The sequence below is a fragment of the Tachyglossus aculeatus genome, chromosome 7, assembly GCF_015852505.1.
Source record: "Tachyglossus aculeatus isolate mTacAcu1 chromosome 7, mTacAcu1.pri, whole genome shotgun sequence".
NCBI lineage: Eukaryota > Metazoa > Chordata > Mammalia > Monotremata > Tachyglossidae > Tachyglossus > Tachyglossus aculeatus.
This window is the reverse complement of record NC_052072.1, coordinates 8,009,707-8,028,353: the sequence shown is the minus strand read 5'-3', so window position 1 is coordinate 8,028,353 and position 18,647 is coordinate 8,009,707. Positions and strand designations below refer to the sequence as shown.

The following is an 18,647-nucleotide window of genomic DNA, read 5'->3' as shown; positions in this document are numbered from 1 at the left end:
GGACTTGTCCTCTCCGAAGCGCTCAGTGCAGTGCACCGCACCCTGTGAGCGCTCAGTCAATACGATGGAACGAATGAATGAATACAAGAGGACTTGTCCTCTCCCAAGTGTTTAGTGCAGTGCTCCGCACCCAATAAGCGCACCATCAATACGATTGAGTGAATGAATGAATGACTACAGGAGGACTTGTCCTCTCCCAAGCGCTCAGTGCAGCGCCCCGCACCCTGTGAGCGCTCCATCAATATGATGGAACGAATGAATGACTACCAGCCGACTTGCCCTCTCCCAAGCGTTTAGTGCAGTGCCCCGCACCCAATAAGCGCTCCATCAATACGATTGAGTGAGTGAATGAATGAATGAATACCATCCGACTTGTCCTCTCCCAAGCGTTTAGTGCAGTGCTCCGCACCCAATAAGCGCTCCATCAATACGATGGAGTGAATGAATGAATGACTACAGGAGGACTTGTCCTCTCCCCAGCGCTTAGTGCAGTGCCCCGCACCCTGTGAGCGCTCAATCAATACGATGGAACGAATGAATGAATACAAGAGGACTTGTCCTCTCCCAAGCGCTTAGTGCAGTGCTCCGCACCCTGTGGGCGCTCAATACGATTGAGTGGATGAATGAATGAACGAATACAAGAGGACTTGTCCTCTCCGAAGTGCTCAGTGCAGTGCCCGGCACTGTGTGAGCACTCCATCAACACGATGGAGTGAATGAATGAATGAATGACTCCAGGAGGACTTGTCCTCTCCCAATCGCTCAGTGCAGCGCCCCGCACCCTGTGAGCGCTCAATCAATACGATGGAACGAATGAATGAATAAATGACCAGCCGACTTGTCCTCTCCCAGGCGCTTAGTACAGTGCTCCGCACCCAGTAGGCGCTCCATCAATACGATGGAGTGAATGAATGAATGAATGAATGAGTACAAGAGGAGGACTTGTCCTCTCCCAAGCGCTTAGTGCAGTGCCTGCACCCAATAAGCACTCCATCAATATGATTGAGTGAGTGAATGAATGAATGAATACTAGCCGACTTGTCCTCTCCCAAGCGCTTAGTGCAGTGCTCCACACCCTGCGAGCTCTCAATACGACTAAGTGGATGAATGAATGAATGAGTACAAGAGGACTTGCCCTCTCCCAAGCGCTTAGTGCAGTGCTCCGCACCCAATAAGCGCTCCATCAATACGATGGAGTGAATGAATGAATGAATGACTCCAGGAGGACTTGTCCTCTCCCAAGCGCTCAGTGCAGCGCCCCGCACCCTGTGAGCGCTCCAATCAATACGATGGAATGAATGAATGAATACAAGCGGACTTGTCCTCTCCCAAGCGCTTAGTGCAGTGCTCTGCACCCAGTAGGCACTCAATCCGATGGTGTGAATGAATGAATGAATGAATGAATACAAGAGGACGTGTCCTCTCCGAAGCGCTCAGTACAGTGCCCCGCACCCAATAAGCGCTCCGTCAATACGATGGAGTGAGTGAATGAATGAATGAATACCATCCGACTTGTCCTCTCCCAAGCGTTTAGTGCAGTGCTCCGCACCCAATAAGCGCTCCATCAATACGATGGAGTGACTGACTGAATGAACGAACAGAGGACTTGTTCTCTCCGAAGCGCTCAGTACAGTGCCTAGCACCGTGTGAGCGCTCCATCAATACAATGTAGTGAATGAATGAATGACTACAGGAGGACTTGTCCTCTCCCAAGCGCTTAGTGCAGCGCCCCGCACCCTGTGAGCGCTCAATCAATACGATGGAACGAGCGAATGAACGAATGCCATCCGACTTGTCCTCTCCCAAGCGCTTAGTGCAGCGCTCCGCACCCAGTAGGCGCTCAATACGATTGAATGAATGAATGAATGAAGGAGTACAAGAGGACTTGCCCTCTCCCAAGCGCTTAGTGCAGTGCTCTGCACCAAGTAGGTGCTCAATACGATTGAGTGAATGAATGAGTACAAGAGGACTTGTCCTCTCCCAAGTGCTTAGTGCAGTGCTCCGCACCCAATAAGCGCTCCATCAATACGATTGAGTGAGTGAATGAATGAATGAATACCATCGGACTTGTCCTCTCCCGAGTGTTTAGTGCAGTGCTCTGCACCCAATAAGCGCTCCATCAATAAAATGGAACGAATGAATGAATGAATGAATACAAGAGGACTTGTCCTCTCCCAAGCGCTCAGTACAGTGCCCGGCACCCTGTGAGCGCTCCATCAATACGATGGAGTGAATGAATGAATGAACGAACAGAGGAGGACTTGTCCTCTCCGAAGCGCTCAGTACAGTGCCCGGCACCGTGTGAGCGCTCCATCAATACAATGTAGTGAATGAATGAATGAATGACTACAGGAGGACTTGTCCTCTCCGAAGCGCTCAGTGCAGCGCCCCGCACCCTGTGAGCGCTCCATCAACACGATGGAACGAATGAATGAATGAATGACTACCAGCCGACTTGTCCTCTCCCAGGCGCTTAGTGCAGCGCTCCGCACCCAGTAGGCGCTCAATACGATGGAGTGAATGAATGAATGAACAGAAGAGGACGTGTCCTCTCCAAAGCGCCCAGTACAGTGCCCGGCACCGGGTAAGCACTCCATCAATACAATGTAGTGAATGAATGAATGACTCCAGGAGGACTTGTCCTCTCCCAAGCGCTCAGTGCAGCGCCCCGCACCCTGTGAGCGCTCAATCAATACGATGGAACGAATGAATGAATAAATGACCAGCTGACTTGTCCTCTCCCAGGCGCTTAGTACAGTGCTCCGCACCCAGTAGGCGCTCCATCAATACGATGGAGTGAATGAATGAATGAATGAATGAGTACAAGAGGAGGACTTGTCCTCTCCCAAGCGCTTAGTGCAGTGCTCCGCACCCAATAAGCGCTCCATCAATACGATTGAGTGAGTGAATGAATGAATGAATACCAGCCGACTTGTCCTCTCCCAAGCGCTTAGTGCAGTGCTCCACACCCTGTGAGCTCTCAATACGACTGAGTGGATGAATGAATGAATGAGTACAAGAGGACTTGCCCTCTCCCAAGCGCTTAGTGCAGTGCTCCGCACCCAATAAGCGCTCCATCAATACGATGGAGTGAATGAATGAATGAATGACTCCAGGAGGACTTGTCCTCTCCCAAGCGCTCAGTGTAGTGCCCCGCACCCTGTGAGCGCTCCAATCAATACGATGGAATGAATGAATGAATACAAGCGGACTTGTCCTCTCCCAAGCGCTTAGTGCAGTGCTCTGCACCCAGTAGGCGCTCCATCAATACGATGGAGTGAATGAATGAATGAATGAATGAGTACAAGAGGAGGACTTGTCCTCTCCCAAGCGCTTAGTGCAGTGCTCCGCACCCAATAAGCGCTCCATCAATACGATTGAGTGAGTGAATGAATGAATGAATACTAGCCGACTTGTCCTCTCCCAAGCGCTTAGTGCAGTGCTCCACACCCTGTGAGCTCTCAATACGACTGAGTGGATGAATGAATGAATGACTCCAGGAGGACTTATCCTCTCCCAAGCGCTCAGTGCAGCGCCCCGCACCCTGTGAGCGCTCCAATCAATACGATGGAATGAATGAATGAATACAAGCGGACTTGTCCTCTCCCAAGCGCTTAGCGCAGCGCTCCGCACCCAGTAGGCGCTCCATCAATACGATGGAGTGAATGAATGAATGAATGAATGAGTACAAGAGGAGGACTTGTCCTCTCCCAAGCGCTTAGTGCAGTGCTCCGCACCCAATAAGCGCTCCATCAATACGACTGAGTGAGTGAATGAATGAATGAATGAATACCAGCCGACTTGTCCTCTCCCAAGCGCTTAGTGCAGTGCTCCGCACCCTGTGAGCTCTCAATACGATTGAGTGGATGAATGAATGAATGAGTACAAGAGGACTTGTCCTCTCCCAAGCGCTTAGTGCAGTGCCCCGCACCCTGTGAGCGCTCCATCAATACGATGGAGTGAATGAATGAATGAATGACTCCAGGAGGACTTGTCCTCTCCCAAGCGCTCAGTGCAGCGCCCCGCACCCTGTGAGCGCTCCAATCAATACGATGGAATGAATGAATGAATACAAGCGGACTTGTCCTCTCCCAAGCGCTTAGTGCAGTGCTCTGCACCCAGTAGGCGCTCCATCAATACGACGGAGTGAATGAATGAATGAATGAATGAATGAGTACAAGAGGAGGACTTGTCCTCTCCCAAGCGCTTAGTGCAGTGCTCCGCACCCAATAAGCGCTCCATCAATACGATTGAGTGAGTGAATGAATGAATGAATACTAGCCGACTTGTCCTCTCCCAAGCGCTTAGTGCAGTGCTCCACACCCTGTGAGCTCTCAATACGACTGAGTGGATGAATGAATGAATGACTCCAGGAGGACTTATCCTCTCCCAAGCGCTCAGTGCAGCGCCCCGCACCCTGTGAGCGCTCCAATCAATACGATGGAATGAATGAATGAATACAAGCGGACTTGTCCTCTCCCAAGCGCTTAGCGCAGCGCTCCGCACCCAGTAGGCGCTCCATCAATACGATGGAGTGAATGAATGAATGAATGAATGAGTACAAGAGGAGGACTTGTCCTCTCCCAAGCGCTTAGTGCAGTGCTCCGCACCCAATAAGCACTCCAGCAATACGATTGAGTGAGTGAATGAATGAATGAATACCAGCCGACTTGTCCTCTCCCAAGCGCTTAGTGCAGTGCTCAGCACCCAATAAAATTGAGTGAATGAATGAATGAGTACAAGAGAACTTGTCCTCTCCCAAGCGCTTAGTGCAGTGCTCAGCACCCTGTGAGCTCTCAATACGATTGAGTGGATGAATGAATGAATGAGTACAAGAGGACTTGCCCTCTCCCAAGCGCTTAGTGCAGTGCTCTGCACCAAATAAGCGCTCCATCGATACGATGGAGTGAATGAATGAATGAATGACTCCAGGAGGACTTGTCCTCTCCCAAGCGCTCAGTGCAGCGCCCCGCACCCTGTGAGCGCTCCAATCAATACGATGGAATGAATGAATGAATACAAGCGGACTTGTCCTCTCCCAAGCGCTTAGTGCAGTGCTCTGCACCCAGTAGGCGCTCCATCAATACGATGGAGTGAATGAATGAATGAATGAATGAATGAATGAATGAGTACAAGAGGAGGACTTGTCCTCTCCCAAGCGCTTAGTGCAGTGCTCCGCACCCAATAAGCGCTCCATCAATACGATTGAGTGAGTGAATGAATGAATGAATACCAGCCGACTTGTTCTCTCCCAAGCGCTTAGTGCAGTGCTCAGCACCCTGTGAGCTCTCAATACGATTGAGTGGATGAATGAATGAATGAGTACAAGAGGACTTGTCCTCTCCCAAGCGCTTAGTGCAGTGCCCCGCACCCTGTGAGCGCTCCATCAATACGATGGAGTGAATGAATGAATGAATGACTCCAGGAGGACTTGTCCTCTCCCAAGCGCTCAGTGCAGCGCCCCGCACCCTGTGAGCGCTCCAATCAATACGATGGAATGAATGAATGAATACAAGCGGACTTGTCCTCTCCCAAGCGCTTAGTGCAGTGCTCTGCACCCAGTAGGCGCTCCATCAATACGATGGAGTGAATGAATGAATGAATGAATGAGTACAAGAGGAGGACTTGTCCTCTCCCAAGCGCTTAGTGCAGTGCTCTGCACCCAATAAGCGCTCCATCAATACGATTGAGTGAGTGAATGAATGAATGAATATCAGCCGACTTGTCCTCTCCCAAGCGCTTAGTGCAGTGCTCCGCACCCTGTGAGCTCTCAATACGATTGAGTGGATGAATGAATGAATGAGTACAAGAGGACTTGCCCTCTCCCAAGCGCTTAGTGCAGCGCCCCGCACCCTGTGAGTGCTCCCTCGATACGATGGAGTGAATGAATGAATGAATGACTCCAGGAGGACTTGTCCTCTCCCAAGCGCTCAGTGCAGCGCCCCGCACCCTGTGAGCGCTCCAATCAATACGATGGAATGAATGAATGAATACAAGCGGACTTGTCCTCTCCCAAGCGCTTAGTGCAGTGCTCTGCACCCAGTAGGCGCTCCATCAATACGATGGAGTGAATGAATGAATGAATGAGTACAAGAGGAGGACTTGTCCTCTCCCAAGCGCTTAGTGCAGTGCTCTGCACCCAATAAGCGCTCCATCAATACGATTGAGTGAGTGAATGAATGAATGAATACTAGCCGACTTGTCCTCTCCCAAGCGCTTAGTGCAGTGCTCAGCACCCTGTGAGCTCTCAATACGATTGAGTGGATGAATGAATGAATGAGTACAAGAGGACTTGCCCTCTCCCAAGCGCTTAGTGCAGTGCTCCGCACCCAATAAGCGCTCCATCAATACGATGGAGTGAATGAATGAATGAATGACTCCAGGAGGACTTGTCCTCTCCCAAGCGCTCAGTGCAGCGCCCCGCACCCTGTGAGCGCTCCAATCAATACGATGGAATGAATGAATGAATACAAGCGGACTTGTCCTCTCCCAAGCGCTTAGTGCAGTGCTCTGCACCCAGTAGGCGCTCCATCAATACGATGGAGTGAATGAATGAATGAATGAATGAATGAGTACAAGAGGAGGACTTGTCCTCTCCCAAGCGCTTAGTGCAGTGCTCCGCACCCAATAAGCGCTCCATCAATACGATTGAGTGAGTGAATGAATGAATGAATACCAGCCGACTTGTCCTCTCCCAAGCGCTCAGTACAGTGCCCCGCACCGTGTGAGCGCTCCATCAATACGATAGAGTGAATGAATGAATGAATGAATGACTCCAGGAGGACTTGTCCTCTCCCAAGCGCTCAGTACAGTGCCCCGCACCCTGTGAGCGCCCCATCTATACGATGGAACGGATGAATGAATGAATACCAGCCGACGTGTCCTCTCCCAAGCGCTTAGCGCAGCGCTCCGCACCCAGTAGGCGCTCCATCAATACGATGGAGTGAATGAATGAATGAATGAATGAATGAATGAGTACAAGAGCAAGACTTGTCCTCTCCCAAGCGCTTAGTGCAGTGCTCCGCACCCAATAAGCGCTCCATCAATACGATTGAGTGAGTGAATGAATGAATGAATACCAGCCGACTTGTTCTCTCCCAAGCGCTTAGTGCAGTGCTCAGCACCCTGTGAGCTCTCAATACGATTGAGTGGATGAATGAATGAATGAGTACAAGAGGACTTGTCCTCTCCCAAGCGCTTAGTGCAGTGCCCCTCCATCGATACGATTGAGCGAATGAATGAATGAATGACTCCAGGAGGACTTGTCCTCTCCCAAGCGCTTAGTGCAGCGCTCCGCACCCAGCAGGCGCTCAATACGATGGAGTGAATGAATGAATACAAGGGGACTTGTCCTCTCCCAAGCGCTCAGTACAGCGCCCCGCACCCAATACACGCTCCATCAATACGATTGAGTGAATGAATGAATGACTACAGGAGGACGTGTCCTCTCCGAAGCGCTCAGTACAGTGCCCCGCACCCAATAAGATGGAGTGAATGAATGAATGAATGCGTGAGGGGGGGGGAGGAGGGCCCCGCCCCCCGACGACGTCCACGCACGCGCGCGCGCCCCCGGGATTCCCGGCGCGCGCAGGCGCGCGCCCCCCCCGCCCGCTCGCGCCCCCCGGCGGCGGTGCGGGGTACCTGCGGTCCTGGCGGCGGGGGCCGCGGGGCTCTTCCGGTCCGGGGAGGCGCGGCGGGGCTCCGGGGAGCGGCGCGGGGGGCGCACCCGGCCCGCGGCCCCCGGGGGGCACTCGGCCGGACGACCCTGCGGGGGCGACGACGCGGGCGGAGCGGGAGGAGGCGGTGGGGGAGGAGGAGGGGGAGGAGGGGGAGGGGGAGGGGGGGGAGGAGAGGACACCGGGCCCGCGGGCGGCGCGGGCGCTCCCGTCTGCGTGCCCACCGCGGGGCTCGGCCGCGCGCCCGGACCGCCCGGGCCGCCCCCGTTGTTAGCGCCGCCCCGCGTGGGGCTGCCGTGCGGCTGCGGCTTCAGCTGGAACGGAACCGTGGCCCGCATGGGCTGCGGGCGGCCGAGGCCGGCGCCCGCCGACGCCGCCGCCGCCGCGCCGCCTGCCGGGGCCGGGCCGGGGGAGCCCGGGCGCCGCGCTCCCCGCTGAGACATCGCCACGGCAACGACGGGGGGAGGGATGGAGGGGGGGGGGGGCCGCCCGGGCCCGGATCGGGACCCGCACAACCACCGCCGCCGCCGCTCCGGCTCTTCATCAACAATAGTGGCTCCCCGCTGGCCACGCCCCCCTCCTCCCCGCCGCGCTCTCTCATTGGCTCCGGGCCCCACCAGCTCCGCCCCCTGCTCCGCGCCCATTGGCCGCGCCCGCCGGGAAGGGGCGGGGCCGTTCTTCGGGACCAACGCGCTTTAAATAGAAGCCACGCCCCCTGGAGGCCGTGCCCCGTGTGTGGACACGCCCCCTCTAGGCCCTCGCCTCCGTTCCGGCTCTTCATCAACAATAGTGGCTCCCCGATGGCCACGCCCCCTCCTCCCCGCCGCGCTCTCCCATTGGCTCCGGGCCCCACCAGCACCGCGCCGATTGGCTGCGCTTTAAATGGAAGCCACGCCCCCTGGATGCCGAGCCCCGTGTGTGGACGATTGATTTATTGATTGATTGATTGGACACGCCCCCTTTAGGCCCTCGCCTCCGCTCCGGCTCTTCATCAACAATAGTGGCTCCGCGCTGGCCTCGCCCCCTCCGCCCCCCGCGTCCTCCGATTGGCTCCGGGCCCCACCAGCTCCGCGCCGATTGGCTGCGCCGGCCGAGAAGGGGCGGGGCCGGACTTCAGGACGCCGCGCTTTAAGTAGAAGCCACGCCCCCTGGAGGCCGTGCCCCGTGTGTGGACACGCCCCTTCTAGGCCCTCGCCTACCGCTCCGGCTCTTCATCAACAATAGTGGCTCCCCGCTGGCCACGCCCCCTCCTCCCCGCCGCGCTCTCTCATTGGCTCCGGGCCCCACCAGCTCCGCCCCCTGCTCCGCGCCCATTGGCCGCGCCCGCCGGGATGGGGCGGGGCCGGCCGCGCTTTAAATAGAAGCCACGCCCCCTGGAGGCCGTGCCCCGTGTGTGGACACGCCCCCTTCAGGCCCTCGCCTCCGCTCCGACTCTTCATCAACAATAGTGGCTCCCCGCTGGCCACGCCCCCCTCCTCCCCGCCGCGCCCTCCCATTGGCTCCGGGCCCCACCAGCTCCGCCCCCGGCTCCGCGCCCATTGGCCGCGCCCGCCGGGAAGGGGCGGGGCCGTTCTTCGGGACCAACGCGCTTTAAATAGAAGCCACGCCCCCTGGAGGCCGTGCCCCGTGTGTGGACACGCCCCCTCTAGGCCCTCGCCTCCGCTCCAGCTCTTCATCAACAATAGTGGCTCCCCGATGGCCACGCCCCCTCCTCCCCGCCGCGCTCTCCCATTGGCTCCGGGCCCCACCAGCACCGCGCCGATTGGCTGCGCTTTAAATGGAAGCCACGCCCCCTGGATGCCGAGCCCCGTGTGTGGACGATTGATTTATTGATTGATTGATTGGACACGCCCCCTTTAGGCCCTCGCCTCCGCTCCGGCTCTTCATCAACAATAGTGGCTCCGCGCTGGCCTCGCCCCCTCCGCCCCCCGCGTCCTCCGATTGGCTCCGGGCCCCACCAGCTCCGCGCCGATTGGCTGCGCCGGCCGAGAAGGGGCGGGGCCGGACTTCAGGACGCCGCGCTTTAAGTAGAAGCCACGCCCCCTGGAGGCCGTGCCCCGTGTGTGGACACGCCCCCTCTAGGCCCTCGCCTACCGCTCCGGCTCTTCATCAACAATAGTGGCTCCCCGCTGGCCACGCCCCCCTCCTCCCCGCCGCGCTCTCTCATTGGCTCCGGGCCCCACCAGCTCCGCCCCCTGCTCCGCGCCCATTGGCCGCGCCCGCCGGGTAGGGGCGGGGCCGGCCGCGCTTTAAATAGAAGCCACGCCCCCTGGAGGCCGTGCCCCGTGTGTGGGCACGCCCCCTTCAGGCCCTCGCCTCCGCTCCGACTCTTCATCAACAATAGTGGCTCCCCGCTGGCCACGCCCCCTTCTCCCCGCCGCGCTCTCCCATTGGCTCCGGGCCCCCACCAGCTCCGCGCCGATTGGCTGCGCCCGCCGGGAAGGGGCGGGGCCGGACTTCGGGACCGCCGTGCTTTAAATAGAAGTCACGCCCCCTGGAGGCCGTACCCCGTGTGTGGACACGCCCCCTTTAGGCCCTCGCCTCCGCAGCGGCTCTTCATCAATAATAGTGGCTCCCCGCTGGCCACGCGTCCTCCGCCCACCGCGCTCTCCGATTGGGTCCGAGCCCCACCAGCGCCGCGCCGATTGGCTGCGCCAGCCGAGAAGGGGCGGGGCCGGCCTTCAGGCCCGTCGCGCTTTAAATGGCAGCCCCGCCCCCTGGAAGCCATAACAGTGTGTTGCCACGCTCCCTGGAGGCCGTGCCCCGTGTGTGGACACACCCCCTTTAGGCCCTCGCCTCCGCTCCGGGACTTCATCAACAATAGTGGCTCCCCGATGGCCACGCCCCCTCCTCCCAGCCGCGCTCTCCCATTGGCTCCGGGCCCCACCAGCTCCGCGCCGATTGGCTGCGCCCGCCGAGAAGGGGCGGGGCCGGCCCTCAGGACGGCCGCGCTTTGAATGGAAGCCACGCCCCCTGGAAGCCATACCAAGGTATGGCCACGCCCCCTTTAGGCCCCCGCCACCCCGGCTCTTCATCAACAATAGTGTCTCCCCGCTGGCCACGCCCCCTCCCCCCGCCGCGCTCTCCCATTGGCTCCGGGCCCCACCAGCTCCGCCCCCTGCTCCGCGCCGATTGGCTGCGCCCGCCGGGAATAGGCGGGGCCGGCCTTCGGGCCGCCGCGCTTTAAATAGAAGCCACGCCCCCTGGAGGCCGTGCCCCGCGTGTGACCACGCCCCCTTTAGACTGTGAGCCCACTGTTAGGAAGGGACCGTCTCTATATGTTGCCAACTAGTACTTCCCAAGAGCTTAGTACAGTGCTCCGCACACAGTAAGCGCTCAATAAATACGATTGATTGATTGACTGATTGATTTATTGATTTAGGCCCCCGCCTCTCCGGCTCTTCATCAACAATAGTGTCTCCCCGAATGGCCACGCCTCCTCCTCCCCCCCCGCGCTCTCCGATTGGCTCCGGGCCCCACCAGCTCCGCGCCGATTGGCTGTGCCTTCCTTCCTCTCCCCCTCGTCCCCCTCTCCATCCCCCCATCTTTCCTCCTTCCCTTCCCCACAGCACCTGTATATATGTATATATGCTTGTACATATTTATTACTCTATTTATTTATTTATTCATTTTCCTTGTACGTATCTATTCTATTTATTTTATTTTGTTAGTGTGTTTGGTTTTGTTCTCTGTCTCCCCCTTTTAGACTGTGAGCCCACTGTTGGGTAGGGGCTGTCTCTATATGTTGCCAACTTGTACTTCCCAAGCGCTTAGTACAGTGCTCTGCACACAGTAAGCGCTCAATAAATATGATAGATCGATTGATTGATTCATCAGCAGTAGTGCCCCCCCGCTGGCCACGCCCCCTCCGCCCCCGCGCTCTCCGATTGGCTCCAGCCCGCCGCGCTCCGCCTCCGTCCTCCGCGCCGATTGGCTGCTCCTCCAGGCCCCGCCCCCAGGCGAAGCCACGCCCTCTTTAAGTCCCGCCCCCAGGCCGCCACGGCTGCTCCGACTCTTCATCATCAATCGTATTGATTGAGCGCTTACTGTGTGCCGAGCACTGTACTAAGCGCTTGGGAAGTACAAATTGGCAACATATAGAGACAGTCCCTACTCAACAGTGGGCTCACAGTCTAAAAGGGGGAGACAAAACCAAACATACCAGAAAATAAAATAGAATAGATATGTACAAGTAAAATAAATAAATAAATAAATAGAGTAATAAATATGTACAAACATATATACAGGTGCTGTGGGGAAGGGAGGGAGGTGAGATGGGGGGATGGAGAGGGGGATGAGGGGGAGAGGGAGGAAGGGGCTCAGTCTGGGAAGGCCTCCTGGAGGAGGTGAGCTCTCAGCAGGGCCTTGAAGGGAGGAAGAGAGCTAGCTTGGCGGAGGGGCAGAGGGATTGGGGGCATTCCAGGCCCAGGGGATGACGTGGGCCGGGGGTTGATGGCGGGACAGGCGAGAACAAGGCCTAACGGTGAGGAGATTAGCGGCAGAGGAGTGGAGGGTGCGGGCTGGGCTGGAGAAGGACAGAAGGGAGGGGAGGTAGGAGGGGGTGAGGTGATGGACAGCCTTGAAGCCCAGGGTGAGGAGTTTCTGCCTGATGCGCAGATTGATTGGTAGCCACTGGAGATTTTTGAGGAGGGAAGTAACATGCCCAGAGCGTTTCTGGACAAAGACAATCCGGGCAGCAGCATGAAGTATGGATTGAAGTGGGGAGAGACACGAGGACGGGAGATCAGAGAGAAGGCTGATGCAGTAGTCCAGACGGGATAGGATGAGAGCTTGAATGAGCAGGGTAGCGGCATGGATGGAGAGGAAAGGGCGGATCTTGGCAATGTTGCGGACCTGAGACCGGCAGGTTTTGGTCACGGCTTGGATGTGAGGGGTGAATGAGAGAGCGGAGTCGAGGATGACACCAAGTTTGCGGGCTTGTGAGACGGGAAGGATGGTATTGCCGTCAACAGAGATGGGAAAGTCAGGGAGAGGGCAAGGTTTGGGAGGGAAAACAAGGAGTTCAGTCTTCGACATGTTGAACTTTAGGTGGCGGGCAGACATCCAGATGGAGATGTGATGAAGGCAGGAGGAGATGCGAGCCTGGACAGAGGGGGAGAGAGCAGGGGCAGAGATGGAGATCTGCGTGTCATCAGCGTAGAGATGATAGTTGAAGCCGTGGGAGCGAATGAGGTCACCAAGGGAGTGCGTGTAGATCATTCTTTCATTCATTCATTCATTCATTCATTCATTCAATCGTATTTATTGAGTACTTACTGTGTGCAGAGCACTGTACTAAGCGCTTGGGAAGTACAAGTTGGCAACATATAGAGACGGGGGTGACAGAGAACAAAACATATTAACAAAATAAAATAATTAGAATAAATTGTACGAATAAAATAAATGAATAAAGTAATAAATCCGTACAAACATCTATACATATATACAGGTGCTGTGGGGAGGGGAAGGAGGGGGAGAGGAAGGCGGGGGCTCAGTCTGGGAAGGCCTCCTATTGATGAAGGCCTCTTCATCAATAATAGTGCCCCCCCCCGGTGGCCACGCCCCCTCCTCTCCCGGCTGTCCGATTGGCTCCGGCCGTCCGCGCTCCGCCTCCCTCCTCCGCGCCGATTGGCTGCTCCTCCAGGCCCCGCCCCCAGGAGAAGCCACGCCCCCGTTAGGCCCCGCCCCCAGGCCGCCGCCGTGGGGGAGAAGAATACGGCCCGGCGAAGCGGCCACGGAATTGGGGCTGGCGGCTCCCTCCCCGGCCAGCAGGGGGCGCCCCCGATCCCCCCTGAGGGGCTAGATATACTGATAATTACGGTATTTGCTAATCGCTTACTGCCCGCCGGCCACGGGGCTCAGCGCCACCTTGTGGCCAAAGCCCGGGCTGGGGAGTCATTCATTCATTCATTCATTCATTCATTCATTCATTCATTCATTCATTCATTCATTCATTCATTCATTCATTCAATAATCGTATTTATTGAGCGCTTACTGTGTGCAGAGCACTGTACTAAGCGCTTGGGAAGTCCAAGTGGGCAACATCTAGAGCCGGTCCCTACCCACCAACGGACTCACAGTCTAGAAGGGGGAGACAGACAACAAAACAAAACATGTGGACAGGTGTCAAGTCATCAGAATAAAGTCCTAGTCCTATGTCATTCATTCATTCAAGCGTATTTATTCATTCATTCATTCAATCGTATTTATTGAGCGCTTACCGTGTGCAGAGCACTGGACTGAGCGCTTGGGAAGTACAAGTTGGCAACATATAGAGACGGTCCCTACCCAACAGTGGGCTCACAGTCTAGAAGGGGGAGACAGATGACAGCACAAAACATATTAACAAAATAAAATAAATTGAATAAATATGTACAAATAAAATAGAGTAATAAATGCATAGAAACATATATACATATATAATCATCATCATCATCAATCGTATTTATTGAGCGCTTACTGTGTACACAGCACTGTACTAAGCGCTTGGGAAGTACAAGTTGGCAACATATAGAGACAGTCCCTACCCAACAGTGGGCTCACAGTCTAAAAGGGGGAGACAGAGAACAAAACCAAACATACTAACAAAATAAAATAAATAGAATAGATATATACAGATAAAATAAATAAATAGAGTAATAAATATGTACAAACATATATACATATATACAGGTGCTGTGGGGAAGGGAAGGAGGTAAGATGGGGGGGATGGAGAGGGGGACGAGGGGGAGAGGAAGGAAGGGGCTCAGTGTGGGAAGGCCTCCTGGAGGAGGTGAGCTCTCAGCAGGGCCTTGAAGGGAGGAACAGAGCGAGCTTGGCGGATGGGCAGAGGGAGGGCATTCCAGGCCCGGGGGAGGACGTGGGCCAGGGGTCGATGGCGGGACAGGCGAGAGCGAGGTACGGTGAGGAGATCAGTGGTGGAGGAGCGGAGGGTGCGGGCTGGGCTGGACAAGGAGAGAAGGGAGGTGAGGTAGCAGGGGGCGAGGGGATGGACAGCCTTGAAGCCAGGTATATATATATATATAGAGGTATTGTATTTATTGAGCGCTTACAGTGTACAGAGCACTGTACTAAGCGCTTGGGAAGTACAAGTCAGCAACATATAGAGATGGTCCCTACCCACCAACGGGCTCACAGTCTAGAAGGGGGGAGACAGATAACAAAACAAAACATGTGGACAGGGGTCAAGTTAGCAGAATAAAGTCCCAGTCCTTTGTGCCCAAAGTCACACAGCTGACGATTGGCGGAGCCGGGATTTGAACCCATGACTTCTGACTCCAAAGCCCGTGCTCTTTCCAATGAGCCACGCTGCTTCTACTATTACCCCAGAGACATTCTGTACATGTGTCCCACTCCTCAAAAGCTTCCAATAGCTACCTAGTCCTCTCTGCCTCAGGCAGAAACTCATGACCATCTATTCCGTCGTAAGACCTGATTTCTCTTTGGGAGAAAAAGAAAACTTCAATATGTGGCCTTATAGTAATAAAGACTTAGGTATAGTCTATAAATTACCTTTTACACTGAATGCTCAGTAAGTTAAACCGTAAACTCATCCTCTAAACTGGCAGTTAGTTGTGAGCAGGGACTATGTCTATCAACTTTGGAGCGTTGCTCAGTGGAAAGAGCACGGGCTTTGGAGTCAGAGGTCATGGGTTCAAATCCCGGCTCCGCCAATTGTCAGCTGTGTGACTTTGGGCAAGTCACTTCACTTCTCTGGGCCTCAGTTCCTTCGTCTGTAAAATGGAGATTAAGACTGTGAGCCCCCCGAGGGACAACCTGATCACCTTGTAACCTCTCGAGCATTTAGAACGGTGCTTTGCACATAGTAAGTGCTTAATAAATGCCATCATTATTATTATTACTATTGTGTTGTACTCTCCCAAGCGCTTAATATAATAATAATGATAATAATAACGATGGTATTTGTTAAGTGCTTACTATGTGCTAAGCACTGGGATAGATACAAGGTCATCAGGTTGTTCCACTTGGGGCTCACAATCTTAATCCCCATTTTACAGAGGAGGTAACTGAGGCACAGAGAAGTGAAGGGACCTGCCCAAAGTCACACAGCTGACAAGTGGCGGAGCCGGGATTAAAACCCACGACCTCTGACTCCCAAGCCTGTGTTCTTTCCACTAAGCCGCACTGCTTTGTAGTGCTCGGCACACCGTGAGTGCTCAATAAATACAATGACCGGTCGATCGATCTATTATCATCATCATCGTCAATCGTATTTATTGAGCGCTTACTATGTGCAGAGCACTGTACTAAGCGCTTGGGAAGTACAAATTGGCAACATATAGAGACAGTCCCTACCCAACAGTGGGCTCACAGTCTAAAAGGGGGAGACAGAGAACAAAACCAAACATATTTGGTCTTCTATTGAGTTGAAGACCCTCTCCTGGAACTAAATTCTCAGTGCCCACTCTTGCGTGGCCTCAGTGAAAGACTGTGAGCCCACTGTTGGGTAGGGACCGTCTCTATATGTTGCCAACTTGTACTTCCCAAGCGCTTACTACAGTGCTCTGCACACAGTAAGCGCTCAATAAATATGATTGATTGATTGATTGAAAAGAGCACGAGCCTGGGAGATGGACGACCTGGGTCCTAATACCCCTCTGCCATTTACCTGCTATTTCTCCTCGGGCAAATCATTTCACTTCTCTGGGTCTCAGTTATTTCCTCTCTAAAATGGGGATTAGAGGCCTGTTCTCCCTCCCTCAGACTGTGAAGTCCCACGTGGGACAGGAATTGCGTCCGGTCAGTTGTACTGGATCTGCCCCAGTGCTTAGTACAGTGCTTGGCACATAGTAGCACTTAACAGATATTATTATTATTGTTGCTGTTATTATCTGTTCCCCACAAGCTGACCTTCTCTTCCGCCTGATTATCAGCTGTGGGAGTGAGGGGTTATTTTGGGTAGAGAAAAGCAGCATGGCCTAGTGGATTTTATTTTGTTAATGTAATAATAATAATAATGATGGCACTTATTAAGTGCTTACTATGTACAAAGCACTGTTCTAAGCGCTGGGGTGGGGGGGTACACAGTGATCACATTGTCCCGGGTGGGGCTCACAGTCTTAATCCCCATTTTACAAATGAGGTAAATGAGGCTCAGAGAAGTTAGGTGGCTTGCCCAAGGTCACACAGCGGACATGTGGGGGAGCCGGGATTTGAACCCATGACCTCTGACTCCAAAGCCCGGGCTCTATCCACTGAGCCACGCTGCTTCTCTTGGTGTTTGGTTTGGTTTGTGGTTTGGTTTGGTTATGTTTGGTTTTGTTCTCTGTCTCCCCCTTCTAGACTGTGAGCCCACTTTTGGGTAGGGACCGTCTCTATATGTTGCCAACTTGGACTTCCCAAGCGCTTAGTACAGTGCTCTGCACACAGTAAGCGCTCAATAAATATGATTGATTGATTGATTGATTGTTGGGTAGGGACTGTCTCTCTATGTTGCCAACCTGTACTTCCCAATCGCTTAGTACAGTGCTCTGTACACAGTAAGCGCTCAATAAATACGATTGATTGATTGATTGATCCCCTAACAAGCAGCGTGGCTCAGTGGACAGAGCCCGGGCTTTGGAGTCAAAGGTCATGGGTTCAAACCCCGGCCACGCCAATTGTCAGCTGTGTGACTTTGGGCAAGTCACTTCACTTCTCGGTGTCTCAGTTACCTCATCTGTAAAATGGGGATTAAGACTGTGAGCCCCCTGAGGGACAACCTGATCAGCTTGTAACCTCCCCAGCGCTTAGAACAGTGCTTCGCACATAGTAAACGCTTAACAGATACCATCATCATCATAATTATTATTATTATAATACCTGGTCTTCCTCCTACTTGACTGAGAGTTCCACGTGGGACAGGGGCCGCATCCGGCCTGATTAACTTGTATTTAATCCCAGCCGTTAGTAAGTAGATACCAGGTGATCAGGTTGGACACAGTCCCTGTCCCACATGGGGCTCCCAGCCTTAATCCCCATTTTATAGATGAGGTAACTGAAGCACAGAGAAATTAAGTCATTTGCCCAAGGTCACACAGCAGACAAGTGGCAGAGTCAGGATTAGAACCAGTATTCTCGTTCTCCCAGTCCCACGCTCCAACCATTAGTCTACACTGCTTCTCATTTGCCTCCTCCTTTGTCAACACCACTAGCAGCCCACCCTGAAACCGGCAAAATTCAACTTCAGTGTTACCCTGGGAATCTTGGCCCTGTAAAAGGCATAATCGACCCATCCATGGTATTTGTTGAGCATTCATTCGGGACCGATAATGTACTAAGCGCTTGGGAAAGTAAGATCCAGTAGAGCAAGTCACAATTAACAGCGTGGCTCAGTGGAAAGAGCCCGGGCTTTGGAGTCAGAGGTCACGGGTTCAAATCCCAGCTCCGCCACCTGTCAGCTGTGTGACTTTGGGCAAGTCACTTCGCTTCTCGGGGCCTCGGTTCCCTCAGCTGGAAAATGGGGATTAATAATAATAATAATAATAATAATGTTGGTGTTTGTTAAGCGCTTACTATGTGCAAAGCACTGTTCTAAGCGCTCACAGATTAAGATTGTGAGCCCCTCGTGGGACAACCTGATCACCTTGTAACCTCCCCAGCGCTTAGGACAGTGCTTTGCACATAGTAAGCGCTTAATAAATGCCGTTATCATTATTATTATTATTACTATTAAATTAAAAAAAAAGCCAGAGAGCAGGTACCTCTTTTTTTAAAAGAGATTTTTAAGGAGGCCTTTAGCCCATGAAAAGGGAGCCCCCTGGTGGCCACGCCTGAAAATAACAGAGTTGCCCATTTCTCCCCCCCCCCCATCCCCTGCACTATGGCATAAATATTGCAGAAAAGATGATGATGATGATGATGATGATGATGATGGCATTTGTTAAGCGCTTACTATGTGCAAAGCACTGTTCTAAGCGCTGGGGGAGGTTACAAGGTGATCAAGTTGTCCCACAGGGGGCTCACGGCTTT

General features: G+C 54.2%; 2 protein-coding genes across 2 annotated transcripts in view; one reads left to right on the top strand and one right to left on the bottom strand.

Annotated features, from left to right (window-relative positions):
- Nucleotides 1-8,320, bottom strand: part of FAM117B (family with sequence similarity 117 member B) — a 106,861-nt gene extending 98,541 nt beyond the window's left edge. The window contains exons 1-2 of the mRNA XM_038749594.1: nt 7,859-8,320; nt 7,642-7,765 (exon numbers count right to left, since the gene is read on the bottom strand). Coding sequence (XP_038605522.1) covers nt 7,642-7,765; nt 7,859-8,320 — 586 coding nt within the window. The remainder of the gene's footprint in view (nt 1-7,641; nt 7,766-7,858) is intronic.
- Nucleotides 8,321-8,476: 156 nt separating this feature from the next.
- On the top strand, nt 8,477-10,633 carry LOC119930869 (basic proline-rich protein-like). Its single transcript, XM_038749593.1, has 5 exons — nt 8,477-8,592; nt 8,678-8,840; nt 8,901-9,487; nt 9,573-9,703; nt 9,759-10,633. Exons 1-5 carry the CDS (start codon nt 8,477-8,479, stop codon nt 10,631-10,633), a joined length of 1,872 nt encoding a protein of 623 aa, XP_038605521.1.
- Nucleotides 10,634-18,647: the final 8,014 nt, after the last annotated feature.

Coding starts and splice junctions, on each gene's coding strand:
- LOC119930869 (XM_038749593.1), top strand. CDS start 8,477: ATGGCCACGCCCCCTCCTCCCCGCCGCGCTCTCCCATTGGCTCCGGGC. Junction 9,488..9,572: donor CCCTGGATGCCGAGCCCCGT/GTGTGGACGATT, acceptor CATCAACAATAG/TGGCTCCGCGCTGGCCTCGC. Junction 9,704..9,758: donor TTCAGGACGCCGCGCTTTAA/GTAGAAGCCACG, acceptor CGCCCCCTCTAG/GCCCTCGCCTACCGCTCCGG.